The 27,949-nt window shown below is 38.4% G+C and overlaps 1 protein-coding gene across 1 annotated transcript in view; it reads left to right on the forward strand.

Moving 5' to 3' along the window:
• Positions 1-589: 589 nt before the first annotated feature.
• Positions 590-27,949, forward strand: part of SVEP1 (sushi, von Willebrand factor type A, EGF and pentraxin domain containing 1) — a 228,356-nt gene continuing 200,996 nt past the window's right edge. The window contains exon 1 of the mRNA XM_025359181.1: positions 590-1,456. Coding sequence (XP_025214966.1) covers positions 926-1,456 — 531 coding nt within the window. The 5' untranslated portion in view covers positions 590-925. The remainder of the gene's footprint in view (positions 1,457-27,949) is intronic.

Raw genomic sequence — 27,949 nt, forward strand, 5'->3', positions numbered from 1 at the left:
CACACAATGGGCATTCAAAAAGTATTTGTTAAAATCAGGAAAGAATGAATAAATTCACGACTGAAGCACCATGACAAATCATTCCTATGGAATGCATAAGGTTAGATGCAACCCCTTTATGGTGTGATCTGAGGGGGCCCTCAAGGGTCTGCACGCTCACACACACCACTGATTAGAAATCCCCATCAGGAAAATTGTACAATCATCTATTTGGTGAGGGCTTTGGGACACTGAATGGGGGAAGAGAAACACAAAAGGTGAGCAAGCAGTTTTCAAAGGATGCTTTCAACTCCCTGGCCAGCCCGCGTCTATGTTTTCGTCTACAAAGTGTTTCCAATTACTGTGGCACTCTCGGTATCTGGATCCATCTCCAGTGAATTCCTCTGCAGCTCCTGCCAGACATATGGGATCAATCAGGGCTTCGGCGCTGGTGCGCTTGCTGCGGGAATGTTGACAGCCTGACAGACGCGGGGTTCTGGTGTCATGGAATCTCCGAGCCTTTGGCTTGATCCCGGGAGGAGAATGAGAGGGGGAGGAGGGAGATAGAGTCAGAGATACAGAAAGGAGACAGGAGCGGGGAGAGGGAGAGAGGGAGAGAAGGAGGGAAGCGGGAGATTTTTCTTGACTGCCCCCTTTCTTCAAACATTTTATAGGCTTCAGGGAGAGAGAGGAGGAGGAGAGAGGGAAGAAAAAAAGAGGAGAGCGAGAGGGGTAGAGAGCGCGCGCCGTTCCCTCCGGAGTTTCCGAGCTGCTGAGGAGTCTGGATTGTGTCTGTCCCCAGTGTCAGATGAAAAGGCGCTGAGGCTCTTGGCCGCTGCCCCGCGCCCCGCTCCGCGCACGCCCCTCTGCGAGTCGGGCCGCAGGGCGCCTCTTCCCGCCGGAGCCGCCGCCTGCGCTCCGGGGCAGCCGCTCTGTCTCCAGCGCGATGTGGCCTCGCCTGGCCTTTTGTTGCTGGGGTCTGGCGCTAGTTTCGGGCTGGGCGACCTTTCAGCAGATGTCCCCGTCGCGCAATTTCAGCTTCCGCCTCTTCCCCGAGACCGCGCCGGGGGCCCCCGGGAGTCTCCCAGCGCCGCCGGCTCCTGGCGACGAAGCGGCGGGGAGCAGAGTGGAGCGGCTGGGCCAGGCGTTCCGGCGACGCGTGCGGCGGCTGCGGGAGCTCAGCGAGCGCCTGGAGCTCGTCTTCCTGGTGGATGATTCGTCCAGCGTGGGCGAAGTCAACTTCCGCAGCGAGCTCATGTTCGTCCGCAAGCTGCTATCCGACTTCCCCGTGGTGCCCACGGCCACGCGCGTGGCCATCGTGACCTTCTCGTCCAAGAACTACGTGGTGCCGCGCGTCGATTACATCTCCACCCGCCGCGCGCGCCAGCACAAGTGCGCGCTGCTCCTCCAAGAGATCCCTGCCATCTCCTACCGGGGTGGCGGCACCTACACCAAGGGCGCCTTCCAGCAAGCCGCGGTAAGGTGCCCGCCCCTCCCGGCCCCGGCCCTAGTCCCCAGGCCCTTCCCACTCACCGCTGCCTGCCCGTCTCTAACCCGGGGTTCAGTCCTGGGCAAGGCATAACCTCCCCAAGTCCGGCGTCCCCATCCACAAAACTAGAGTCATAGCTTACCCCCCTGTTATTATTGTGGGGGCTCCAATGGGATAATGGATTTTTAAACGCTTAGAGAGATGTCAGGTTCCTTAAATAGTTGGCTTTGAGGACCTGTTAAGAAGGGATCCTTGAGACGCTAATCACATTCACATTTGTAGGAGCAGAGGCATCCAAGCTGAAACAGGTGAGTATGGTTTACAAAGTGTTTCTAAAGGTAGGACATGGAGTGATCTGAGCGTAACCCCAATTCTTTTTAAAGTTATGTTATGCTTTCAATGTAAGATTCTTGCCCTTCCTATTTTTGCTCCAATCCTCTATTAGATTTTTAACATCTGGAAGAGGAAGTCAGTTTGGGACGTCGGACTTTTATAAAATGTGTCTGTGTTTCTGGTTACAAATTAATTCATATTCAGTGGGGGAAAAAAGGAACATATAGAAATTCTAACACATAATAGCAAACCAGTGTTTGTAGAATGAATTAAACAAAAAGGAGGGAAAGGGAAAAAAGAAAAACCTAAAATTTCATCATTTTAAAAAAGCCATTGTTTGCAGGTTGTTGAACAGTTGCCGAGTATGTGCATCCATTCATACTTTTAACCAAATTGGTATCTTGCTGTTTTGTAGCCTACATTTTTCATTTGTTTTATTTTTTTTTATTTTTTATTTTTTTTATTTTTATTTTTTATTTTTTTGAGACGGAGTCTCGCTCTGTCGCCCGGGTTGGAGTGCAGTAGCCGGATCTCAGCTCACTGCAAGCTCCGCCTCCCGGGTTTACGCCATTCTCCTGCCTCAGCCTCCCAAGTAACTGGGACTACAGGCGCCCGCCATCTCGCCCGGCTAGTTTTTTGTATTTTTTAGTAGAGACGGGGTTTCACCGTGTTCGCCAGGATGGTCTCGATCTTCTGACCTCGTGATCCACCCGTCTCGGCCTCCCAAAGTGCTGGGATTACAGGCTTGAGCCACCGCGCCCGGCCTCATTTGTTATATCCTAATTAAAATGTTCTACATTAGCTGCATACTATTCCATTGCATGCAACAATCATCTATTGTTGGACACTTAGGATTTTTCCTTACTAAGTTATCGTGAACATAAATATTTGTGGACTCTTTTGTTTACATCTTTAGGAAGAATTTCTGTAAGAGTTCTCGAACTAAAGGTTAGGAACATTTGTAACTTCTTGATACATATTGTCCATTTCTCCCTTGGAGGGTTGTATAAATTTATATTCTCATCAGCAGAGTATATCAGCAGTAAATTTGTCACATATTCACCAATATCATATACTATCTTTTAATATCTTTGTCAATTTAAGATGTGATAGAGGCATCATTTTAGCAAATACACATTTTTGATTTTTGAGGATGAACATTTTCCAGTACATCTACTGGACATTTGTATTTTGTCCTTTGATAATTATCATAGTTTTTGCCCATTTTGCCATTATAGTGCACATTGGCTTATTTTTTTTCTTAATGATTTGCCAAAGCTCTTTATATATGAGGCCAGTAATTATTTTGTGTATATGCTGCAAATGTTTTTCCAGTTCACTGCCTTTTATTTTTGTTTATGGAAATGTTGTTAGATGAATGGTTTACATTTTTATACACTCAAATCTATCAAACATTTTCCTTAAGATCCTATATTCATAGTTTTAGAATAGCTCTCTCATTTCCCAAATCAGAGAAATAGTTTTCCATGTAGCAGCTTAATCCATCTGGAATTTATTTTTGTGTATGGTATGACAAAGAGGTCTAATTTAATTTTTAACAATAAATAGTTAACCAGTTGTTCCAGCACTACTTGCTTAATAGCCATCTGTCCTTTTCCAATTTAACTGAATGTCACGTTTTACATGTGGTAAATGCTTATGGGTATTTGATCTCTTCCTGGCTTTCTATTTCCTCCCATTTTCTATGTCATTTGTATCATTGCCAAAATGATTTAACTATTGTAACTTTACAACATATTTAAATATCTGGTAGTGCAAATTCTCCTTTTTAAACATCTCTTCTTTTTCTAGTTAATACCCACTTATTATTTAATATGAATTTTAAATTCATTTTTACATATTACCAATGAAGTCAGTAAGGATTTTGATTTCAATATAGAAAATATTGAATTAACTTGGGGATTATTTATATTTTATAGTAATAATTCTTCCATTTCAAAAGTGTAAGACCTTATATTTTCTCAAAGTCTTAGAATAGCCTTCTCATTTCCCAAATCAGAGAAATAGTGTTCTATTTAACAGTTTAATCCATCTGGAACTTACTTTTGTGCATAGTATGACAAAGATGTCTAATTTTATTTTTCGAATAAATTAGCAGTTGACCCAGCACTATTTGGTTCATATAATTTGCTTAATAGCATTTATGCGTATTCTTTACACATATACATTTATGCATAATCCTTAACAAAGTTGTAGATTTTTAGAAATTAAGTCCTGTATGTATTTTTCATATTTATATGTAAATATATTCTGTTCGATATTACTGTCATGAATAGCATCTTTTAAAATTAAATTTCACACAACTTTTCTTGATGTATAGAAACATTGATTTTTAAAAATATGCCTTCTATGTTTGGATTTTTGTTGAAGCCTCTTTGATTCTTTTTTTCTCTCTTTATATACATTTTATTTTGCTGATAATAAATGTTTATTGTAGAAAATAAAATAATCAGGAAAACTATTTCCTGGAAATACACTGTCATAGTTTGGTACATAGCTTCCTTGACTTTATTCAGTTGTCTAGGTAACAGACATGTTTTCATACATATATTATGCATAAATTATGTTTACCCAGAAAAAAGGATTCAATTGTACATCCTCTTGTAATTTGACTTTGTATTCCCACCATATATTTCAGTTTTCTTTCCAAAATAAGGAACGTATTTCTACTATCATTATTTTTCATGGTCATACAGTTTTCCACTATAGAATGTGCTTTCGTGTGTGTGTGTGTGTGTGCGTGTGAGAGAGAGAGAGACTACCTATTATTATATATTTACGCTGTTACAAACATTGTATAACTAAATCTTTGCCCATATCTCTAATCATTTCCTTAATGCAGATTCTTGAAGTGCCATTATTGCACCAAAGAATATTCATGTTTTTTAAGGCATTTAATACATGTGTCAAGTTGCTCTGCAGAAAATGGTGCCAACCTGCCCTCCACATGCAGTGACAGTGTCAGGACCTGGGGTGCAGACCAGCCAGTGCAGGCTAATATCATTTGAAGATTCCACCCCCAACCCCCCAACTTTCTAAGTGAGAAATGGAGTCCCATTTTAAATTGCATTTCCCTATTAGTGAGGCTGAATATTGAAAAAATATGTTATTGTCCACATATAGCTCCTTTTTTTTGAATACCCATTAAGATATTTGAGGATTATTATCCAGTTTTTAACTGGGGATGGCTCTCTTTCTTATTGATTTGCAAATGCTCTTTAAATCTTAATGGTATTAACCCTGAGCTGTCAGTGACCCAAGTATGTGGCAAATATTTTTTCTCAGTGCTTTAATTTTGTTTAAGGTGATAGCAACAAATGTTTTGTTAGTCTTTTGGATCTATTTTTCTTTTCATTTGTGCTGTTTTCATCGTTTATGAAGGTTTAAAGACTTTTGCCTTTAAGAGATGAAATAGCTACCCTAAAAATGCTCTCTGTGTGTTGAAGCAGTCACGCCACGCAGGGTATAGTTTTGCAGCTCTTGTTCCCTGTTGGACCTGGTCTCCGCTCTAAATACTCATGAGGTCCTGAAGGCTGGCCTTATTCCTAATGCCATGGTCTACTCCATCAAGGAAGAACCCTGCTGCATCAGGGAAAAACCTGCCAGGTACCAGCTCCTCTGTTTGGCTTGGCCAGACTTGCCCAGGGCCTCTGAGAATGTTGATCCAAAACAGTAAAATGGGTAATGAGTCGAGTACACAGTGCTCCCCTCAAGACCTACTCTGTCTTCAGCTTTCCCCTTCCAAGTACTACATCCTGTCTTGGAAAGTGAAATTGCCAACAAGGTTCCCAGTGCTGCTCTTCAACCTGGATCCATTTGTAATCTAACAAGCAGGGATTTCTCAAAAGTTTGTATTAGCTGGTCTTCCCTTTGACTTCATTTTTATTTTTATTTTTTCTCATTTTGGTTGGGCTATGAGAAGGTACAAAAGAAGGTCAGCTGGCTCAGTCCCTGTCTAAACTGGAAGCTTACGTGTCTTCATTGTAACTTTTCCAAGCCTCTGATGAGCATTCTTAGATATAACTAAAATATAAGATTTAGAGAAAATTGGTGGAAGACGACCAACGTTTAGAAATGGTGTTGGTTGAGGCTTGAATTTTTGCATAGGGATCAGGCAGAAGCATTTAGCGACCAAGCTAGTTTGAAAATGGTAAGCTGTCTTGTGTGAGTTTTGACCTGAAACTTTGTACATTTCACCATGGAAATGAGATCATTCATCAGATTCCCGCATGTGTGCAGAATGGTAATATTATAACTGATTGTGACCTAGCCTTTGTGTGAAATTGAAAATCACAGGGATATTTTTGAGTTTATTAATTACTCCCTGGAAAAATTAGTTTTTCAAAGCTTTTCTGTTTGAAACTGAATGCTCACACAACTGTGCCCTGACACAATCACAGGCAAACACATAAACATGTATGGTGCATAGGCACACCTTGCACGCACACAGTTACCCCTCAGGGAGACATCTTATTCCTCTTATGTAAAAACTGGGAGATGTAGAATTTTCTTTAACAACATGAAACTTGCTGTTATTTCTCAGCAGATGGGACTGACCAGACAAAAAGGATAACAGTGTTGCTTCACTTTTTAAATGATTATTATTTGGTGTCAGAATTGGACAACTCGAGGGGTAGTATATGAATGGGTACTCACGATTATCACACCTGATTTGAATGGGTAAAATGTAGTGTAGACGTTTACTCTTCAGACACCACCCCATAGCACTCTTCAAAGAGCACAAGGACTAAAGCAGTGAATTCTGTAATTAGTACACAATCAATAGCCTGGGGGAAAGTTTAGCACCTTGAACTTAATTACATGAAATCCTTCTACAGAATTAACAAAAAGCTCTTCAACTGTTTGTTGCAGGGGAGTAATTACCTCATAACGACCTTCTTCTTGGTTTTACTTCCTGCCATGTGTTTATAACTTACCTTTACCTAAAGTGAATATGTTTGGATTGGCCCCACTGTGAATGCCAGGCTCTTCTTAATCCTACATATTTCACATCAAAATAAAACCAGAGCCCCTCATTTTCCACTTCGCTTTTGCTAAATATCCGTTAAACAAACATAGCATGAAGCTTCCTTTGAGGAAAAAAAAAAAAAAAAATCTGCTTTCCTCATTGTTCCAGAATTCCAGAAATGTGATCCTCTGGTGGAGAATGTGCTGTCTCGCCAAACATCCAAGCTTTAGATGGTCAGAGGACTGGGAATACATGGGCGGAAGTGCTTCCTAGCTCAGGGAAAGAGCCTCATCCATGATGTGTCCACACTGGTAGATATTCACACCTTTACCTAGAGATTAATCTTCTCTCCCAGGCTTATGGGAAGAAAGTGTCTCCTTTTATGTTTTCTAACAAACCCTGAAGATCTGTGAGATGCCACTAGAGTTTGTTCATACAATAGGCTGATAATAGCCTTTGTATGTTTTGCAGTGGTCTCTGATGGCCCCAGTGCTGAAGCAATAAGGAAAGTTTGGGTTCTTCTTTTCTATGGGAAGGGGTGGGGGCACTTATGTAATCTGCAGTGGACTCAGTTGTTCCACACTCAGAGGATAGTTTTAACATCAAGAATCGCTCACTGTTGCAGCAGCTAAGTTCTTTATGCTGAAAAGATATATTTCCAAATGTACGTCTGGAAATGTTCTCTCTTTTGTGCTTCTAAGCTTTTGAACAATTCTCAAATCATCTCTAGTATTACATAGGAATCTCTTTTTCAACCTTATCAGAATTTTAGAAGTATAAATGGAATGGAATAGAATGGAATGGAATGAATGAATAATGAATAAATAAATCCTCAGTACCTACAACAATTCCAGACCTCACATGTATTTCCCAGGCAAAAAAGTAGTACTCATTTTTTGTTTTTTGGGGTTTTTTATGAGAGAGAGAGAGGGTCTCCCTCTGTCACCCAGGCTGGAGTGCAGTGGCGCCATCTCAGCGTCACACCTGGCTAAATTTTGTATTTTTAGTAAAGATGAGGTTTTGCCATGTTTTCCAAGCTGGTCTCGAACTCCTGGGCTCAAGTGATATGCCCACCTCGACCTCCCAAAGTGCTGGGATTACGAGTGTGTGTCCCTGTGCCTGGCCTAAAATTTTTAATTTCAAGAGACAGTGAATAATTCTTAAATGTCGAATTCAAATTTTTTCTTAATCTCGCATTACGTGTATTTTGTTTATTAGTTTTGTTATTTCCTGCATATACGACACTGGTATGTAATAAGAATGTGTACCTACTGCTACTGTTAAAGGCACTTCTTATTATTGGCTGCCAGTATTATATTCTGTTTGGTTGAAATACATCATGAAAATGCTTGGTCAAAGACTGTGAATGCTTAGACACGTGGAGAGAGCCAACTGCTTTGTCCTCCCTCACAGCTGTGGCCAAAGGGTAGGAAAATTCTCCACCAATGACCTAATGATACAAATGTGCATAGAGAGAATTTCTCTTAACAATGACCATAATTACACACAAATCACATAGCTAAGTAAATGCCAAAGACTGTCTATCCAGTCTTCTGATTTATCACCTGGTCTTTTTGTAACCCCTCTTTCTCTGTATCTTACTATATTACATCTGGAGGTAGGTATCAAAAGCTAGGGAGAGGTAGGGGATTCCATGTCCAGGGTTGCTAAACTGTTACACAAGACGTAAAGCCAAACAGTGTAACCCAGAGAATGTAAACCATGGCTGTAAAGTCATATTCATTCCAAGGGTGCATTTCACTTGGCGTGTGTGTGTGTGTATGTGTGTGTGTGTGTGTGTGTCTAATTTAATCACACATTTTAAAATCAGAAGATAGCATGTTTTCAAAACTCTGGCTTTTTGGCTTACTCTTAGCAAATTGTAGCAATTCTGGGTGTGTATTCTTTTAGCTCATTGGAGTCCCCACCTTGGCACTTGGAGTTTCATTTTGTGGTCCTTGATTGCTATTTCATGGCCTGACATGGAACAATCAATGGCAGAGGTTGAGATGATGTTAACCCCCTAGATGATATAAACTAGAATGAATGAAGTGGCTAGGAGTAGCTTAGCTGGATCTAATAGAAAATCTGAGGTACCACTAGCTTAAACATAATGGACATTTCTTTCTTTCTCAAATTAAGCCTTGAGTAGAAAATTCAGAGGGAAAATGACAGGTCTGAAAAGTCTTCTGGGATCCAGTTCCCTCTTTTCAGCTCTGCTCCATCATCTTCAGGTCACCTCATGGTCTCAGATGGCAACTGGAGCTCCTACCATCAGGGACTCATTCCAAATGTCAAGAAGGAGAAAAGGACAGAGACAGTCACAATCTTAAGGAGACTCTGTGGCAGTCTGTGCAGTACTTCCACATAGATCTCATTGGGGAACACTTGGTTTCATGCTTACCTTTAGTTTTATGGAGCTTTATTGCTGAAAAAGAAGGAAAATGTGGATGCTAAGCTTAGCTAGGTGTGGTGGCTCATGCCTATAATCCCAGCACTTTGGGAGGCTGAGGCAGTGGATCACCTGAGGTCAAGACCAGCCTGGCCAACATGGTGAAACCCCATCTCTACTAAAACTACAAAAATTAGCCAGGAGTGGTGGTGCACACCTGTAATCCCAGCTACTTGGGAGGCAGAGGCAGGAGAATCACTTGAATCCAGGAGGCAGAGGTTGCAGTTAGCTGAGATTGCGCCACTGCACTCCAGCCTGCACGACAGATCAAGACTGTCTACACACACACACACACACACACACACACACACACACACGTGCAACAGAAACTTTTTATCTTAGTTTCCCAGAAGTCAGAAGCTTCTAAATAGTATGAAATTCACTCACAAATAAAAGATGATACTGATAGAGACAGGGAAAATTGTATACTACAAAATAAAATTAATACTTTAATGTTAATTTGATAAATACAAATGAACATTTCTTAGGAAGACATAGTTCTTCTTCAGCTTTTCTCTAGTAAGCTGCCAGGTGAAGACATGTCTACATTGAAAGGAATTTCCTGTTATGGATTGTCTCTGCATTTCCCATAGATTTTAAAGACTGTTCTCTAAATCTCTCCAGGCCATACGAAGACTGGATTTCCCGCATAGAGTCAGTGTTTGCTTCCATCCAGTAACCTGCTTCGGTTTAGAGGTCAGCTGTGGATAGGAAAAACTCTGTGAAAGTTGTTGTTTAGCATGAATGTTGTTACAATGCTTCGCTTGAAATAAATGATGGCACTCAGAAAATGCAATATGTGAACCATCAGTAGATGCATTTTCCCTTATCCATCTATATGAAAAGATTTTTAAAGTATTCATCTTCTCCACTATGTGTCTTTCTCATGGGGTCATTCAGGAAGTTAATAGTTTATTTCTGTAAAGGGTGAAGCAATAAAGATTTTTCAAGTTCAGAGCACATAGTTATTTCATAGATGCACTAAATGTGTAAGCTGTAAATTTGAAGATAGATTCTAATTACTACATCTATTGAAATAGTGATAACTACCTTGTTTTATGTGAATAAATGTAATATGAAATTAATAGGAAAAATTTTAATTCCTACAAGATAAATAGAGAAAAAAATTTAAGGGAGTTCTTAGTAGGACTTATTGCATAATTGGGTTATTTACTAAGAAAAAGTAGTAACACCAAGTTAAGTATTTTTCCAGTTGTAAGCTACTGCCAGAGTACATAAAGTATATTTTGAGGACATGAGTTTGATGAACTATTTTCTTAATTCCTCTGAAACAGTCCCAATAGCCTCAATCTTTTTTTTTTTTTTTTTTTTTTTTTTTGAGACTGAGTTTCACTCTTGTTGCCCAGGCTGGAATGCAATGGCGCAATCTTGGCTCACCACAACTCCACTTCCTGGGTTCAAGTGATCCTTCTGGCTCAGCCTCCCAATTAACTGGGATTACAGGCATGCACCACCACACTTAGCTAATTTTGTATTTTTAGTAGAGATGGGGTTTCTCCTTGTTGGTCAGGCTGGTCTCAAACTCCCGACCTCAGGTGATCTGCCCACCTCAGCCTCCCGAAGCCTCAATTTTTAAATTGCCCATCCTACAACACCAGTGGGTAGGATGTACCAGTTGCTAATGCAAAGTGTGTTTGTTTGTTTTCTAATTTAATTTAATTTTTATTTTATTTTTTGAAACAGGGTCTTACTCTGTCTCCCAGGCCGGAGGGCAATGGCATGATCATGGCTCACTGCAGCCTCAACCTCCTGGGGTATCCTCCCACCTCAGCCTCCCAAATAGCTGGGACTACAGGGTCACAAATTATGCCTGGCTAATTTTTGTATTTTTTTATAGTGACAGGGTTTTGTCATGTTGCCCAGGCTGGTCTTGAACTCCTGGGCTCAAGCAATCCTCCCACCTCGGCCTCCCAAAGTGCTGGGATTATAGGCAGGAGCCATCACTCCTGGCCTACCTTTCTAATTTCAAAGATAGTGTTTAAAATGTATATTTGTGTATGTACATGGTTAAAATACCAACACTTCTAATTTTATTAGATATAAACTCTTAAATTTTCACTAGTTCAACCTATAAACTTGAGCATTTGTAATCGTCCTTATTTTCTTATATTTATCAGAGTAAGGTCTCTTCCCTTAGCAAGGTAGAACTTTCACCAAGCATTTTCCCTTCTTTCTTGTGCATTCAAGATCTTACTCTTCACAGGCCTTTTTCTCTGAAGATAGAGCATTCACGATTTGTCTACATATTTAAGAAACTGGCATCATGTTTCCAGAGCAATATGGTAAATTGTCAGTATGTTTGCAATAAAAGTATAAATCCTAAAATGAAATATTTACCAATCAAGGAATTTCCCATGAGAAAATAATCTGAGATAAAGTTCCCTATAAAAGAATGTTCATTGCACACTGTGTGTGTTTACCATGAGTATATGAAACTCTCTATATAATGTAAGTTCAATTTCACAAACTATGTGCACTCTTAGAACTTGAGCGGGAGCCTTGACTTGCCCCTGTGCCTACTTATGGAAGAAGAAGTGAGCTGGAGACACATCCGATGTCTCCATCTAGGCTCTGCCAGAAGCACACCTAAGATGCGGATTCTAGTGTAAGTAGCTTATTGGGGAGTTGGTCCTAGTAAATATTGATGTGAGAGTGGGGAAATGAGACAAGGAAGGGAAGCCAGCCAACAGCACCATAGAGCAGTAGTTGTTCTTAATTCCACTAGGGAACACTGGGAGCCAGTGTAGAATTCAGGCCTTAGAAGTATCACAACTTAAGGGTGATAGGTCTCAGGTATTTAGAGACTACCTCATGTCAGTCACTGCCGAGGGTTGCTCCCTGCAGGGCAATAATTCTCTGTCACTTTTCTGTCCACTGCAAGTAGGCAAAGTCATCTCCAGGCACCCAAGAAAGTCCTCAGGCAGAGATGCAGATGCTGGCAGGGGAAGGCTGGAAGGTCTGGGTGGACCACAGCAGGGTCCTCTGTGGCAGCTCGAGAGGGAGGCTGAGGACCAGTCTGCACTATCAACTTTTGGCAAAGCAAGGGTATCTGACATTTCCGCAGGTGAAGAACTATGGAAAATAGCTCAACTGAAATCACTTTATTGCCCACTAAGCAGAGAACTCCAGCAGTAAGAAATTACTAGGTGCAGTACTGGAAGTGGGATCTGAGAAAATGTAGAGCATTCTTCAAAGAACTCACACATGGGCCAGCATTTGAGAGTCCACAGACACAGAAAGCACCAATGCCTTTTTCTTTATTTCCTTTCACATTTTCTCTTTCGATATTTCCTCTTTCTCCTGTTGTTTCATGAGATGAGACCAAGTATCAAAATTTAGTAGGCAAAGGTGACTGAAGTCACAGCAGTACGGTTCTTGTGGGAATTTTTCAGAGGAATCTGTATTCACCAATTTGATATTTTCCCAAAATGTGGGGAAATACTGTAGGGAGACATTATTAGATAAGCAAATTACAGAGATGTATATACATGGCTTATAACTCCCTTGTTACGTTTGTTGTCTTCCCTCTGCTTGCTTAGGACAAAGATCCCATCTTAGTTGACTTTGTACCTCCTACAAGACCTAGAAAATGATATTCATTAAAACTTTAGAATTCTTGAAAAGATATATCTTTAGTGCATTTCATTTTAGTATATCAAGCATTATATTGTGTTTTCCTGAATTTGTTTCTGTTGCAAATAACTGAAACAAAACAGTTATAACATCTCAAAGGACTATTCAGTGGATGCTTGACTTTTGAAATGATAGGATAATTTTAGCAAATTCAGATCACTTTCCTGAGAGAGCAATATAAAGTGTTTAGAAGGATCTCAGACAGATGTAGACTCCTACCTGTTTTTCCAAAAATGTGATCAAGGAGGTAAACTTTACAGCACCTCTGGAGAGAGAAGCTCATCCAGTGAGTTCAGAGGGAATCTGCAGGCTCTGGGCTTTTAAATTCATGTCCATTCTCCTTATCACTGTCACAACTGCCCTTTAACCACTCCTGTAATGTTCTCCTCAGTATTGCACAGATTCAAATAGTTATTTTTCTGCTCTTCTGCCAAAAGCGTTACCACCTACTTTTTGGCTCAGGTGGAGTTGTGTGGTTATTGGTTATAGAGTCACAATTTTCCCTAATCCCATATCCTATCAGTAATAAGCATGATTACTGGTTTTCATTCACTGTTCTGCATAAAATGATGGTTGCATTGTAATTGGTTTATCTACTTGACAGATGTATTCTAGCAACATGTTCAAAGTTCCTTGGAGGAATCACGGTATATGATAATGAATGATTAGTACTTGTCAGGTACCACTTTAAGCACTTTGCCCATATGAATTTATTAAATATTCACAATAGCAAGCTTTCTTACTTAGGTTGTTATCATTTTTTTTTTTTTTTTTTTGAGTCAGAGTCTCGCTCTGTCGCCCAGGCTGGAGCGCAGTGGCCCGATCTCAGCTCACTGCAAGCTCCGCCTCCCGGGTTTACGCCATTCTCCTGCCTCAGCCTCCCAAGTAGCTGGGACTACAGGCACCCACCTTCACACCCGGCTAGTTTTTTGTATTTTTTAGTAGAGACAGGGTTTCACCGTGTTAGCCACGCTGGTCTCGATCTCCTGACCTCGTGATCCGCCCGTCTTGGCCTCCCAAAGTGCTGGGATTACAGGCTTGAGCCACCGCGCCTGGCCTATCATTTATTATTATTATTATTATTTTGGAGACAGGGTCTTGCTCTGTTGCCCAGGCTGGCATGCCATGGCACTATCACGGCTCACTATAGCCTTAACTTCTCAGGTTCAGGTGATTCTTCCACATCAGCCTCCGGAATAGCTGGGACTACAGGTGTAAGCCACCGCACCTGGCTAATTCTTTTTGTATTTTTTGTAGAGACGTGGTTTTGCCATGTTGCCCAGGCTGGTCTCAAACTCCTAGCTCAAGCAATCTACCTGCCTCAGCCTCCCAAAGTGCTAGGATTACAAGTGTCAGCCATCGGACCTGGCTAGTTAGGTTGTTATTATTATTACCAAAATGCAGATGAAGAAACTGAACCATAGAGAATGTAATTCTCTATGTAATTACATTCTCTATGTAATTATGAATTGGTTAAGTTGAGGAACTAGGGTTCAAATCCAGGTAGTCTGGGCCAAAGTCTAAATTCTTAACCACCACGCAAAACTACCTCTATGTCATGTTGTCAGAAGATCTAATAGATGCAGGACACACTGATATATATTCACCAATGAAGTTCATTGCAAAGTCAGGAGGCAGAGAGGGCAGCTGTGAAAGGAACTTGGGTATGCCTATGACCAAGCGGAAGGCAGGCTGGAGCAGATAAAGGTCTAACAGAAGGGGATGTTTGGAGATTGTCATTTGAATGGGCACTCTCTAAATTGCCTGATAATCCCAGCTTACCACCCTTATCTCACACCCACTTCATCCTCTCTCAGATGCCATTCTTACATGATATAATCATATCAGCTAGCATCTCCCACCTCACATACTTTAACAGATATTTCTACCAGTCCTTGCAGAGACCAAGCCACTGAGGCAGTAGGAAATCATATCTTTTAGCTGCAAGATATCTGCCTCTGTCCTTTTTATTTATATAGCTTTCTGAAGTCTTAGGTTCCTTTAATCCAAGGTCAGCACTCCACCTCACACCCTTTATTGAAATAAAATGTAACCCAAGCAAAAATCAAATTTTCTTTTAGTCCTAAATGACCTTACGTATTACTCTCAAACAATCATTCAGCCTACACTTAAGTTTGTAAATGTATATACCAAACCTTAGTACAAGACTTGGTCTTCCAGCTAAATTCAATTTATCCTAATCTGAGATACTCAGCATTCCCCTGCATCATAACATTTCTATTCTTTTCATACACTACCCATTTCACAAAAGAAAAAACCCAACTCCTTTTGACTATTTTAGTACTTTCCTCAGGTATAAAACAAAACAAAACAAAACAAAATCCCAAAATCTTGCTGTAGCAATTAGCTCCATGATCATCAATGCTTACTAAAATCTTTCTTCAAGTATGGTAGGTAATAAATTAGATTCATTTATATATCCAGTGCATATTTAAAGAACACTGCCCCCGTTGTAAGAGGAAGCATATAACTGAATTGTAAGGATAGTTTAATCCACCAGAGACTACATTTTATTCAGAATAATTTTAAAAATCAACACATTTGAAAGATAATGTATATAAATATGACTACTGTCATTGATTGATCATTTAAATACAGATAATTAATCTTCTAATCTATGAATAAAAGTCAACCCCAAATCATTTGGGGTTTAATTTCAGTTTTTTAAAGATAAGAAACAGAATATTTTGCTCCATCCTGGTTTATTTATGTGGTCATGTGGTCAATCATACAAACAAAAAAAATGAAACAAACTTCCAAATGTCATTTATTTGGAATGCTAATAAATGTCACAAATTAAATATTTTTTATGAATTTAAGATAATTATGAAAAGAAAGTACACAGTAAGTTCATGAACTTAAAAAGTCTCTCTTCAACCTCCACTCATTTGCATCCCCCTTGTGTCAGATTTGATTTGAAATATATTTGGCTTTTTGAAGCATTCCAGAGTTGGCTTGTTGCTGAAGCCTAAGTATTTGCAAGATAATGGTTAGATTTTCCATGTCTTTCATGTGTTCTAAATTCCCTCTAAACTTTTTGTTTATGGTAAGTGTTAAAATACCTGGTAAGAAGACATTATTTGTTTTCTAACAGCTTTGAATCATGCATCACATTTTTCTTCTTTCTCAGTAATATTTTTACACTTAAATTCTCCTAATGTCTACACATGCTTCCTGGCATTTGGTGCTCTTTTGGAAGAACAGTTTGACCTGATACATTTCCAAAATAATTGTTCTACTGGCTAAGCCTAAGCATAGCATTAAATTATTTCTTCTCTTCGTAGCTCATATTTTTTGCAGTCCAGTCAATCAACAGCCACTTTCACTGAGGACCGTGCCCACCCTCTTCAGTCCACTGCCTACCTATGAGGGTTGTCCCTTTCTGTTTGGATAGCAGGTGGCAATCCAGAGATTGAGATAGTTCATTTATATTTTTTTTTCTGGGAATCTGAATTAGGGCACAAAGAGCCCTGAAAGAGTAGGTGTTTTTTGGTTTTGTTACCAGTAGACAGGTAATACAGAGTTAAGACTGCACAGAGAACCATAGAAATCTCATCAACATAAGAAAGAGTAAGTGAAGAAGATATACAAAGAAAAGTGGTGACAACATACTGTGTAACTCCAGAGGAAATAAATGTAAGGTTAGAGGAAATAGCCACCATAGCTTCTAGTGGCTTGCTTGTTCCTGGTTTCAATCCCTCTTGAGACCCAGCTCTTCTCCCTACTTTCGGATTGGAAAAAATATTCCTATATGCATCCAGTAAATCTTTGTTTAAGCTAATTAAGTGATTATCCTCCCACACAACAGAGTGTGGTTGCCCTCATTCTTTGTGAATTTGCCAAATAAATTTGCAAAGCCTCTATAAATTGCAAAATGTCTTTACACACTTGTGAATGCATTTAATTCGAGGGTAACCATTAAAAGTCTTTACTAACTTTCTTCTTCTGTTTGCATGTTTCTCTAAAATAATTTTTGCTTATTTTCCTTATGGAAATAATATACAAATTAATAGCTTAGATAAAGCAGGAAAACATAATAATAATTACAGTTTTTGTCTCTCACTCTTTTTATATATGTATGGGCATACCTAATTATATGACATATGTAGTAAAGGCACATGCTATAATTTTCATTTTTAAGATTGCATAATGAAAATTTTTCCATATAATAGATTCCTCTAAAATTACCTTTCAAGTATATTTTTTCATGTAGATATACCACAATTGGATTTTAGAAATCTCCTATTGCTGATCAGTTGTTACTGCAAAATTTTGCAGTTGAAATAGTTATTCTTGTATATCAATCTTTCTCAGTACTTCTCAATATTGTCTTTCAATGTATTCTCTTTCATCTGAAATATGATTAAGTTTTTTTTACACATTTATATTTCTTGCCTTGTTACAACAGCTAAACTTCTCACATGAAAGTGATGAGGCACTGTTGGAGGCCGAGGCGGGTGGATCACCTTAGGTCAGCAGTTCGAGAACAACCTGGCTAACATGATGAAACCCCATCTATACTAAAAATACAGAAAATTGGCCGGGTGTGGTGGCAGGCACCTGTAATCCCAACTACTTGGGAGACTGAGGTGGGGAGAATCATTTGAACCTGGGAGGTGGAGGTTGCAGTGAGCTGAGATCATGCCATTGCACTCCAGCCTGGGCAACAAGAGCAAAACTCTGTCTCAAAAAAAAAAAAAAAAAAAAAAAAAAAAGTGATGAGGCATTCTTGCCTTGTTCTTGAATTTAATGACAATGCTTCAGGCATGATTTTGGCCATTGGTTTACAATAGCTCTGTTGGTCATATTAAGTAAGCACCTCTCTGTTCTTTCCCTAATTTGTTTGTAGAATCATACACTGATGCCCAAATACCATATGTAATACTTGGGCCATTTAAGATTATCTTACTTTCTCCTTTGACCTCTTGACATTAGCATGTGATATAATTTCTCTAATATCTTTGATGTTTGGGCTAAGTGCTACTTGATCATATTGTATAGGAATTTAACATCTCAACTGAAATGATAGAGTTACTCATAACAATATTGATAATAAAATTAAGTTTGAATTTTTTTTTTTTTTTTTTTTTGTGAGATGGAGACTCGCTCTGTCACCCAGGCTGGAGTGCAGTGGCGCGATATTGGCTTGCTGCAAGCTCCACCTCCCAGGTTCACGCCATTCTCCTGCCTCAACCTCCCAAGTAGCTGGGACTACAGGCACCCGCCACCACACCCGGCTAATTTTTTGTATTTTTTAGTAGAGACAGGGTTTCACCGTGTTAGCCAGGATGGTCTAGATCTCCTGACCTCATGATCCACCCGTCTCGGCCTCCCAAAGTGCTGGGATTACAGGCATGAGCCACCGCACCCAGCCAATTTGATTTTTTTTATCCTGTAATCAATTAGCAATTTGTTTAAGAATAATAGGTCATTTAGCCTCCAATTTTCATTTGGATTCTGATGACTTTTTTTTTTTTTTTTTTTGCTATTCAGATTTTCTTTATTCCCTATGTGCCTTTATTCCAAATGGTAGAATTTGTCATTATTAGAAATTTGTTTGGTCTTCTGCATGTTTTTTTTTTAAACCATTTAATTAAGTCTGCTACTCATCAACTCCTGTGCATATCATTTCACAATTTGATATACTGTCCCTATGGGTTCATTTCAAAATGATTTGTATCCGTGTTCAATAACTAAAACATGTATGTGGGTGGAAAACCTCATGACCATAAATTTGAGATTTAGTTCTTCTTTGACCCTCTGGTTCATCTGTGATTTGGCTAGGCTGTAATAAATAGCCTAAATGTTATAGGGACAACCAACTTTTTTCTTTCTTTCTAGACTCTCAGTCTGTGAAGCCCAAGTAAATACTTAAAATAAATGAAGCATTTGTGATTGGCTAAAAATGATTGACTTAAAATTACAGTATAAATAGGAAAGCTCAATTACTGCGGAATACTGCTTCCAGTTTATACTTTTGTCATTGTTTTATCTATTTATTTACTTATTTTGTTTGTTTTTGGTTAATGGTTGTATCATCAAATATTACAATTGGTAAATCCCTAGCACAGTGCCTGGTATATGATAGATGCTCACTATGGATCTGGTAAAATAAGTTTACATATGATACTTACATGAATTTTCATTTCATGATTGCAGGATGGAATTTACTAAAAACATTTTGGCCTAGAATGTGTTAATTTATTCTGCATGGTGGACATACAGCTAGCACAAATTAAGGCAATTGCTTTCATTCTCTTACTTCATAGTTAATCTTTTTTATCAATAGAGTAAGAATATAAGATTCAATTTCCTGCCATAGAGTATCTTGCCTTCTGGCTTGGGATGTAGTCAGACCTATAAGAATTCATTACGATGGGATTAATATAATGGAATGTGAGTGGGGGCACTGATTTTATGCATAACAGAAGAATTTGGGAAAGTTTAAAGGAGGAAACTTTGATCTAAAATTTGAAGAACTAGTAAGAATCAGAGATGGACATATTGGGAGATGAAAGGGTTGTTAAGAATTTCCAAGCAGAGCAAACATCAAGAATGCATGGTATATTTCAGAACCTCCAGATAGATTGATGTAGCTAAAATAGAGGGCAAAAATGGGGTTGGGGAGAGGGTAGACCGGAGACAAGGGTGTGGTAAGGGTTGCGGTTGGAAGCATTATCTAGGACTAGATAGTAAAAGGACACGTAAAAAAGTTTAGACTTTATTTTGTAGGCAGAGGGAAAACATTAGAAGTTTAAAGACACAATCAGATCAGTATTTCAGAAAGATAGCTTTGATGGCAGGTCAGAAAATGGATTTGAAAGAAGAACAGCTTCAGCTACAGATGTTTAAAGCAACTCTTGATTTTCAAGAAGCCAGATTTCAGATTCCTGAACCATGACTGGAGCGATTAGATTGTGAATTAGATAGATAATTTGGAAATGTACACATCTGGATGGTTACTAAATGTGATAGGTCAGAAAGAAGGCACCATAGATTACTCCCAGATTTCAGACTTGAAAGATATTTGATATATCTTGAAAACAGGAGGAGGGAACCCGTATTTGTGTGTGGAGAGGGTATGTTGAGTTTGAGGAACCTCATGGTGCATTCAGACAGAGGTGTATACTGGGCCACTGGAACTTCACGTTGGAAGTTGAAGAGTTTGACATTGATTTAGGAGCCATTAGACTATAAGTGAGACTCAAAGTTCTGAGTTTACATGATGCTGTCCAAAGGAAGCATAGAAGAGAAAATTTGGAAATGGCAAACAAAAACAACAAACTATAACATAGAAGTAAATGAAAAACCCTAAAGACACTACTAGGAGACAGTCAACATTTTGATGTACAGTCATACATCACTTAACAATGGGGATACCCCTCTGAGAAAAGCATCATTAGGCAATTTTGTTATTGTGTGAACATCAGAGACTGTATTTATGCAAACCTGGGTGGGATAGCCTACTATACACCTAGGCTAGATGGTATAGCCTATTACTTCTAGGCTACAAACCCTTACGGTATGTTTCAGTACTGAATACTGTGGACAATTGTAACAGTATGTTAAATATTTGTGTATTTAAACATAGCTATAGAAAAGGCAGAGTAAAGATATGGCAATATAATCTTATGAGATCACGGTTGTATATGTGGTCTGTCATTGACCAAAACATCGTTATGTGTGTATACATAAGTATATACTGTATGAGTCAGTCACACTTATACACACACACACAGACACACTGTACATTTCCACATACATGCACACTAATGTAAGGTACATATAGGTAATGAAATCATGGTGTTTGGTTAGCTACTTCTTAAAATTAATAGTGTTCAATAATGACATTGTAATAATATTATGTGATTACCTATAATTTACTTAACTAGTGTACGTGTCCTATTGTTGGAACTTTATATTGTTTCTAATTTTTTATCATTGCAAATTATTCTGGGATACACATACATCCTTTTGATCATTTTGTGTGTGTATCCATGGTTATTTCCTTAAGATACTCTTAACTGTAGAATTTAAGTTCAAATCATGTGAAAATTTTAAGGCTTTGATCACTTTGTCAAACCGTCTCCCAAATATTACCAGGACAGGTGGCATTCCCAACAAAAATATCTGTTTTCCTACATATTTTGCAATTTTGAAATTTAAAGAAAACCTTGGCCATTTGAGAAGTTAAAAAAAACAGTGTTACTATTTTTAAACTTATGTTATTTTGGTATTAGTGAAGTTAAACATTTTTCATATTTTCTGGCAAATACAATTTCTTTTTTTGGTCTTTGTTTTGTTTGGTCAAAAACGCTCAACTGTATTTCTGTTATTTTTTCTCTTTTCTCCTCCTTAGAGATCTATAAAAATTATTTATATTTTAAAGACATTAATACTATATTTGACAAGTATAATACATGTATTTTCCAGCTTGTTGTTTTCTTTCTGACTTTTTGAGAAGGAGCAGAAGCTTTAAAAAGTATAACACTTTCTATGGTTTTGTGTCTTCTTATGTTAGCTAGAAATTTCAAAAGGATTTTAAATACTTAATACTACTGATTTATTTCTTATCTACTTGGAAAATCTGCTGTTCTTTTATAGTTGAACATGGTTTCCATTATTGTTTTGAGATAGATAATCTATCATACTAATGAGGCATATTTTTATTCCTAATTTTTATTGATAAGCAAAGCAAAAAATAATTTTATTAAATGTCTTTTCAGCATATTGGATTATTATTTCCTTTTAATTGGGATAATAATTGTGTTGCATTGGAGCAAAAGACTTTCTAATTTTAATATATATTTATATTTGAGGAATAAGCCTTATCACATGAACAAGAAAGTTTCTTTGAATGTTATTTGAATTCAGTTTGGTAGTATTTATATAAAATTTTGTGGCTATTTGAGACTAGTCAACAGCTTTCTACACTAAAATTTGTACTAAACTTTATCAATTTGAATTTCTGACATTTTTATCTCACTATGAACAATGTGACAATGTGGATCTCTGTCTTTCATTATTTTGAGTTTTCATGCATTAGTTTCTTATCAAATTCCTCTCTTACACATCTCTCTTTTCATTTTAGTGTATTCTCTTTCCATGGCTTTCAGTTCTTCTTGTTTTTATAGAGGCTTTGACTTTCTAAATCCTAGTAATACAAGCACCAGTTTATTATGCTTCTTCTCCTTTTTTTTTTTTTTTTTTGAGACAGGGTCTCATTCTGTCACCCAGGCTGGAGTGCAGTGGCACCATCTTGACTTACTACAACATTCACCTCCTGGGCCCAAGTAATTGTCCTACTCAGCCAGCCGAGTAGCTGGGACTATATGTGTGCACCACCATGCCCAGCCTAATTTTTGCATTTTTTTTTTTTTTTAAACACGGTTTCTCCATGTTGCCCAGCCTGGTGTTGAACTCCTGGGCTCAATCAATCTGCCTGCCTCAGACTCCCAAAGTGCTGGGATTACAGGTGTGAACCACAGCTGTAATTATGCTTATTTTCTTATTTTAGTATTAAATTACATACTCTTCCAAATCCTCCAGTTGATTTTGTATATCTTGGATTTACAGAATATTTTCATAGGCCTTCTCTGGATGTTTTGTTTTTTCATCCTGGGATGAGGATGTATCTATCTTGCTTTACACTGTCCTGTATTGTAGCCACTAGACACGTGTGTCTATTTAAATTTAAGTTGATTAAAGTTATGCAAAGTCATTAATTCAATTTCTCAGTTACAGTAGCCTCATTTCAAGTGCTCAATAGCCATATGTCGCTACTGTATGAAACGGAACAAATGATACATCAAGCATCACAGAAAGTTCTATTGGGGATTGGTGATCTAGGCCATCCATTTTCAGACACAGGCTGTGGCTTATTTGTTAAAAATAAGAGGATTAACCTCTTCGCTGATCATTTGGGTAGGTTATCAGCTTGTTTTAATAATATTAATAATAATAGATAGCAAAATTTACAGCCATAAATTCCAACACTCATTTTACTTTTACCCAGTTAGTGGTTTATTGTTTGTTGCAAACACTATGACTGAATATACGTCTTCATTCATGGATGGTGAAAAAGCAGAATAAAAACTCACAACTGTATCTGGCTTCTTTGAAAATTTTCTGCTAAATAAAATAAAGGTAGAATGTAAGATATGTAAGATATAAAGTATAAGAATTCCCTACGAAAGAAGGAAAGAAGGAAAGGAAGAAAGAAAGGAAGAAAGGAAAGGAACGAAAGGAACAAAAGAAAAGAAAGGAAGGAGGAAGCGAGGGAAGGAAGGAAGGAACAAACGAACGAATGAACGAATGAAGGGGTTACATGTGCTTAACATAAATTAATAAAACTTTGAAATGGAGATGAGAAAAGAGAAAATAAACAACAGACTAAAGTTCAAACGAAACTGGCCAAGAAACTGAAAAGAATAAAGCAAAACTGTATAAAAGACAGAAATATTGTAATAAGGAAAATAAATGCAATGCCGAGATTCAATCTCAATTAGAAATAGAGAAGAGATCAACACTGCGAAACAGTGATATAGAAGAAAAGCTTGGAAGTAGGATGAGATAAAAACAAAAACATACTAGAATATATTAAATCCAGAAAACAATGAACAGAATAGCTTCTCTTCACATAAATAATGTTAAATATAAAACTGTTAACAGCCTTTGAACTGAAGAACACCTGAGATTCAAATTAGAAATACTAACTAAATAACAGACAAAGCGTGGTGAAATTTTAGACTTTGAAGGGCGAAGTATTACAAGTAGCTTATGGTGCATTGTTTGAACTAAATGTTTCTTAACACAGAAACAATATATGGGGAAAACAGATTGAAACACTGACATAATTTACTAATTTTCTGCCCCTTGGAGAATAGGTGTCATATAGTCATAGTAGGTATTAGTTCATTGTATCCAGTTATTTATTTATTTATTTATATTTTTTTCTATTGGCTCATCAAGATTGATCAAGTTCTTTAAAACATGACTTTATGGCTGGGAGCGGTTGCTCACACTTGTAATCTCAGCACTTTGGGAGGCTGAGGTGGGTGGGTCACCTGAGGTCAGGAGTTCAAGACCAGCCTGATCAACATGGCAAAACCCCAACTCTACTAAATACAAAAAATGAGCTGGGCATGCTGACACATGCCTGTAATCCCAGCTACTCGGGAGGCTGAGGCAGGAGAATTGTTTGAACCCAGGAGGCAGAGGTTGCAGTGAGCCAAGATCACACCACTGCACTCCAGCCTGGGCGACAGAGTGAGACTTTGTCCCCGGAAACAAAACAAAACAATAACAATAACAAAAAGAGACTTTATTAGCTTCTCTAGTTAGTATTCTCAGTCAAGGCTGGTCACAATGGATAATTGCAACTAAGGTTGTGTTGCAGTTGGTATGATATTGGCACATAGTTTAATTAATGGAGCCCAAGAGCAAACACTGTCCCCATGCCAGATCTGCTGTGACCTCTCTTTTGCTTTCAAGACAATTTTTCAAAACAGTTCTCTTGCAGCCTGACATGGAGTGGGGGTGCAGTCTTGTGTAATGGTGATGGATCTCGGGTGTTAGAACAATGTTACACAACCCTGCATTTTTGTCATTCTAATGACTACTGCTGGACAAGGGAAGCTTACTTTCCTGCCAGATATTTAAACAAGCTAATCAGAGGCTTGATATAATACAGATGGTGATAACCTTTTGCCATACAAAGTCCATGTTGAGTTTTTCTTTGGCAGCAGAGGGTTTGTCTCATTCAGTATTCTGGACCCAAAAATTCTGTTTCTTAAATGCCTCACAAAGGCTAACAGATGATGCAAACTATTTCAGGAACATTGAAAAGAGAATCAAGTGCTGGGCTTCTAGTACGTTCCACAAACATTACCACAAATCTATTTACTTCTTAAATCTGGGGTATAAAAATGTTTTGATGGAAATAATGTTTTTATTCAAGTACGATGAAGCACAAAGATTGGGGCGAGGGGTAAATTATTTTCAGTAAATCCCCACCCCTCCTCTATCCTTAAAGTACATTCCAAACCCAGATCTTGTGTAATTCTTTGCTTGGACTACTAGTCCTGCTATTCTTGCTATTTTAAGCTTAATATATTGTCTTGTCAACAGATGTAATGGTTCCTGTAAATATTCACCAGTTCTCTGTAAAAAGAGAAGAAAAATAGAATCATGCTTGAAGTGTTTTGTGTGTAATGAGTAGTACAGCAAGAAATCACTGCTAAATCCTAATGTGGATGTTAAAGAATGTTATTGACAGGAGCTAGATTGATATTATGAAATAGCATTCGTTTGTTTCAGAAGGACAATCAAGGCGCACATAAGTTTATCTTTGTTGTACAAAACTATACAGAACATACACAGTGCATGTGCCCAGACACACTAACTACTCACTCAAGACCGACTCACTCAAGTAACTCTGCTCCAGAGTATCCTGTAGTTTATCCACTGCACTCATTCATCCATTCATTCATTGAAGAAATAGTTATGAACAAATACTTTGTGCCAGACACTACTGAGAATACCACACTGAAAAGACAATCTCCTTCTTTTTTTTTTTTTTTTTCCACTTCTTCTCCTTTCTAGGAAAATTCTCACGTTTTTAATGTCTTGCTTACAGTTAACTGCTGTGGCCTTGTAGAAGAAACAGTAATCAAAATGCGCACAAGCTTAGGGCGGGTGTCTGTGGAAGTGAGACGGTGACTTCAGAGGGGAACAATCAGACAGAAAGCGAGTTATTACTTGGCAAAGAGCAAGGATAGTGTAAACGCAACTTGCCACATCTTGGCATACTAGAACTAGGAGTTACCCTTCAAATATGGAAAAGTATAATTTTAAAGACAAATTAAAATGTCTCATTTCATCTCATACATAACAGATAATTGGACTTTTCCTCAAAGGTGGTTCTGAACAACAACAAAAAGTGTGTATTTGTGTGTACATATTTCACTTTGTTCCAATTATTTATGTCAATAACACTTTTCCCCTGGAATGTGTACTAACTAAAAATGTAAATACACACACACACACACACACACCTGTACATACACATAAATGTCTATATTATACTTGATACATTTAAATCCACTTCAATTTTTTTTTTAGTGATACTCAAATGGACCTTTATTTAGCCAGAAGGAGCCTCTTTAGGCTGGCTCCTGTTTCTTCTGGGCATGTTTTTAGGGATCTTGAATAGCATCTTTGTTTTCCTACTTGAGAGGATGTTGCAAGCTCATTTTGAACATTCCCTGCCATAGACCTGAAAGCAACCATTTCTTCACCAATTCCTTTTAGTGGGTAATAATATTTGGAGACCACAGTGGGGGCTTTAGAGATGCCCATTTCTACTGGGGCTGGTCCTTGGTTCTGTCTGTTTTTGTGTATCTGCTAGTGTATCTTTCAGATAGATTCCTAGATGTGGGATTACTGGATCAAATGATTAGATAGACACATTTTAATGAAGAGTGTCATAAGCAGACTCTCAAGCTCTATTGGAAAAGAAAAATTCAAGGTTAAACACAAACATTTTAATAGAGAGAAAAAAACGTGGTAGACTTTCCTTACCAGACACACACACACACAAAAAAAATAGTATAAAGCTATAGCAGCCGAGACAGGATGGTGTAGGCCAAGAATAAACAAGTAAAGTGATAAACCTGGATGGAGAGACTAGACTCAGGGAAAGAACAGTTTAATCAGTAAATGATTTGCAGGAAAATTGCTTATTCTGTTTAATAAAAATAAAAGTAGTCTCTATGTCACAGTAAAGACAAAAGATATCTATTTGGACTTAAATATTTTAAAAATATAAGCATTAACGAAAAGTATGTGAGAATATTTAATAGGCTTGCGGTGGGGAAACTTTTTAAAGCAAGACACGGGAAGACACAGGAGATAAGGATGATTCCAAGGTTTTTGTTTGAGCATCTGGAAGAATTGCTGCACGATGGGCCACTCCTTATTGACAAATATTTATTGAGCGCGTATCATTTGCCAAGCACTGTTCTAGTCTCTGGGTTTTGATGACTTTAAAAAATACACAAAAATACCTGCCTTCAAGGAAGTTACATTTAGGAAGAAGACTAGGCTTCTGTTTGAAGCCACCCTTGGCCTTGAAATACTGGGCCTGTCTGCCCTGGATATCTTTGAACTGTGTTGTAGAGGGGTCAAAGTGACCTCCTTCTCTTCCAGCCTTGGCCTTCATTTCTAGCCCTTACCTTTCCTTCTAAATAGGTGGTGATGGCAGGATTCCAAAAAGTTTTCTCTACTTTCCAAGATATCACAAGGTTTCATCAGGAAGAGAAACTGTGTATGTAAAAGATAAATAAATTCACTATCTGCTGATTAAAATGTTTTAACCTCTGTTTCCCCAATACTAAATTTAATTTACATGTTGTGACCCCAATTCTCCTGATGACAGAAACTTCATGTAGGCACATCTAAGCAAACTCAAAATCAGAAGTCTCTCAAGCACTGCATTTTTGAAAACAAAGTCACGTTGAGAAATATTACCTCTTCCCTTCCTCCCTGTAGTTGACTTGAAGCTCTGGGGCTTGGGCAAAGTTACAGCAAAGGAAGAGAGATTCACCTCTCAGCTCTGACACGTCCTGTGCTCCCATCCTCTGAGATGCCCAGTTGTTTCATCAATAGTCATGATGATCTTTGTTGGTCATCCGCATGTCTATCGGTTAGTTTTGTCACCTTTGATGCAGCTATCTCCTGGGGCTTCCAGGATCTCTTCCCATGGATATTGCCCGAGAGAGACACATCTCTTGTTGGCTCACGAGGTCTATGGTGTCATCTACTGCCGTACCTTTATTATTGCAAGACTCCATCAAGAGTCTTAAAATTGCATTGACTCTCTCTCTGCTACACCTCTCTGGAATACATAAGCTTCATCAGGTGCCCTCTCCTTCACCACCCATTAGAGTAGTTTTACTCTATTGCAGGGGGCCCCAACACCCAGGCTGTGGACTGATGCTGATCCATGACCTGTTAGGAACTGGGCCACACA

This window comes from Theropithecus gelada, chromosome 15, assembly GCF_003255815.1.
Source record: "Theropithecus gelada isolate Dixy chromosome 15, Tgel_1.0, whole genome shotgun sequence".
Lineage (NCBI taxonomy): Eukaryota > Metazoa > Chordata > Mammalia > Primates > Cercopithecidae > Theropithecus > Theropithecus gelada.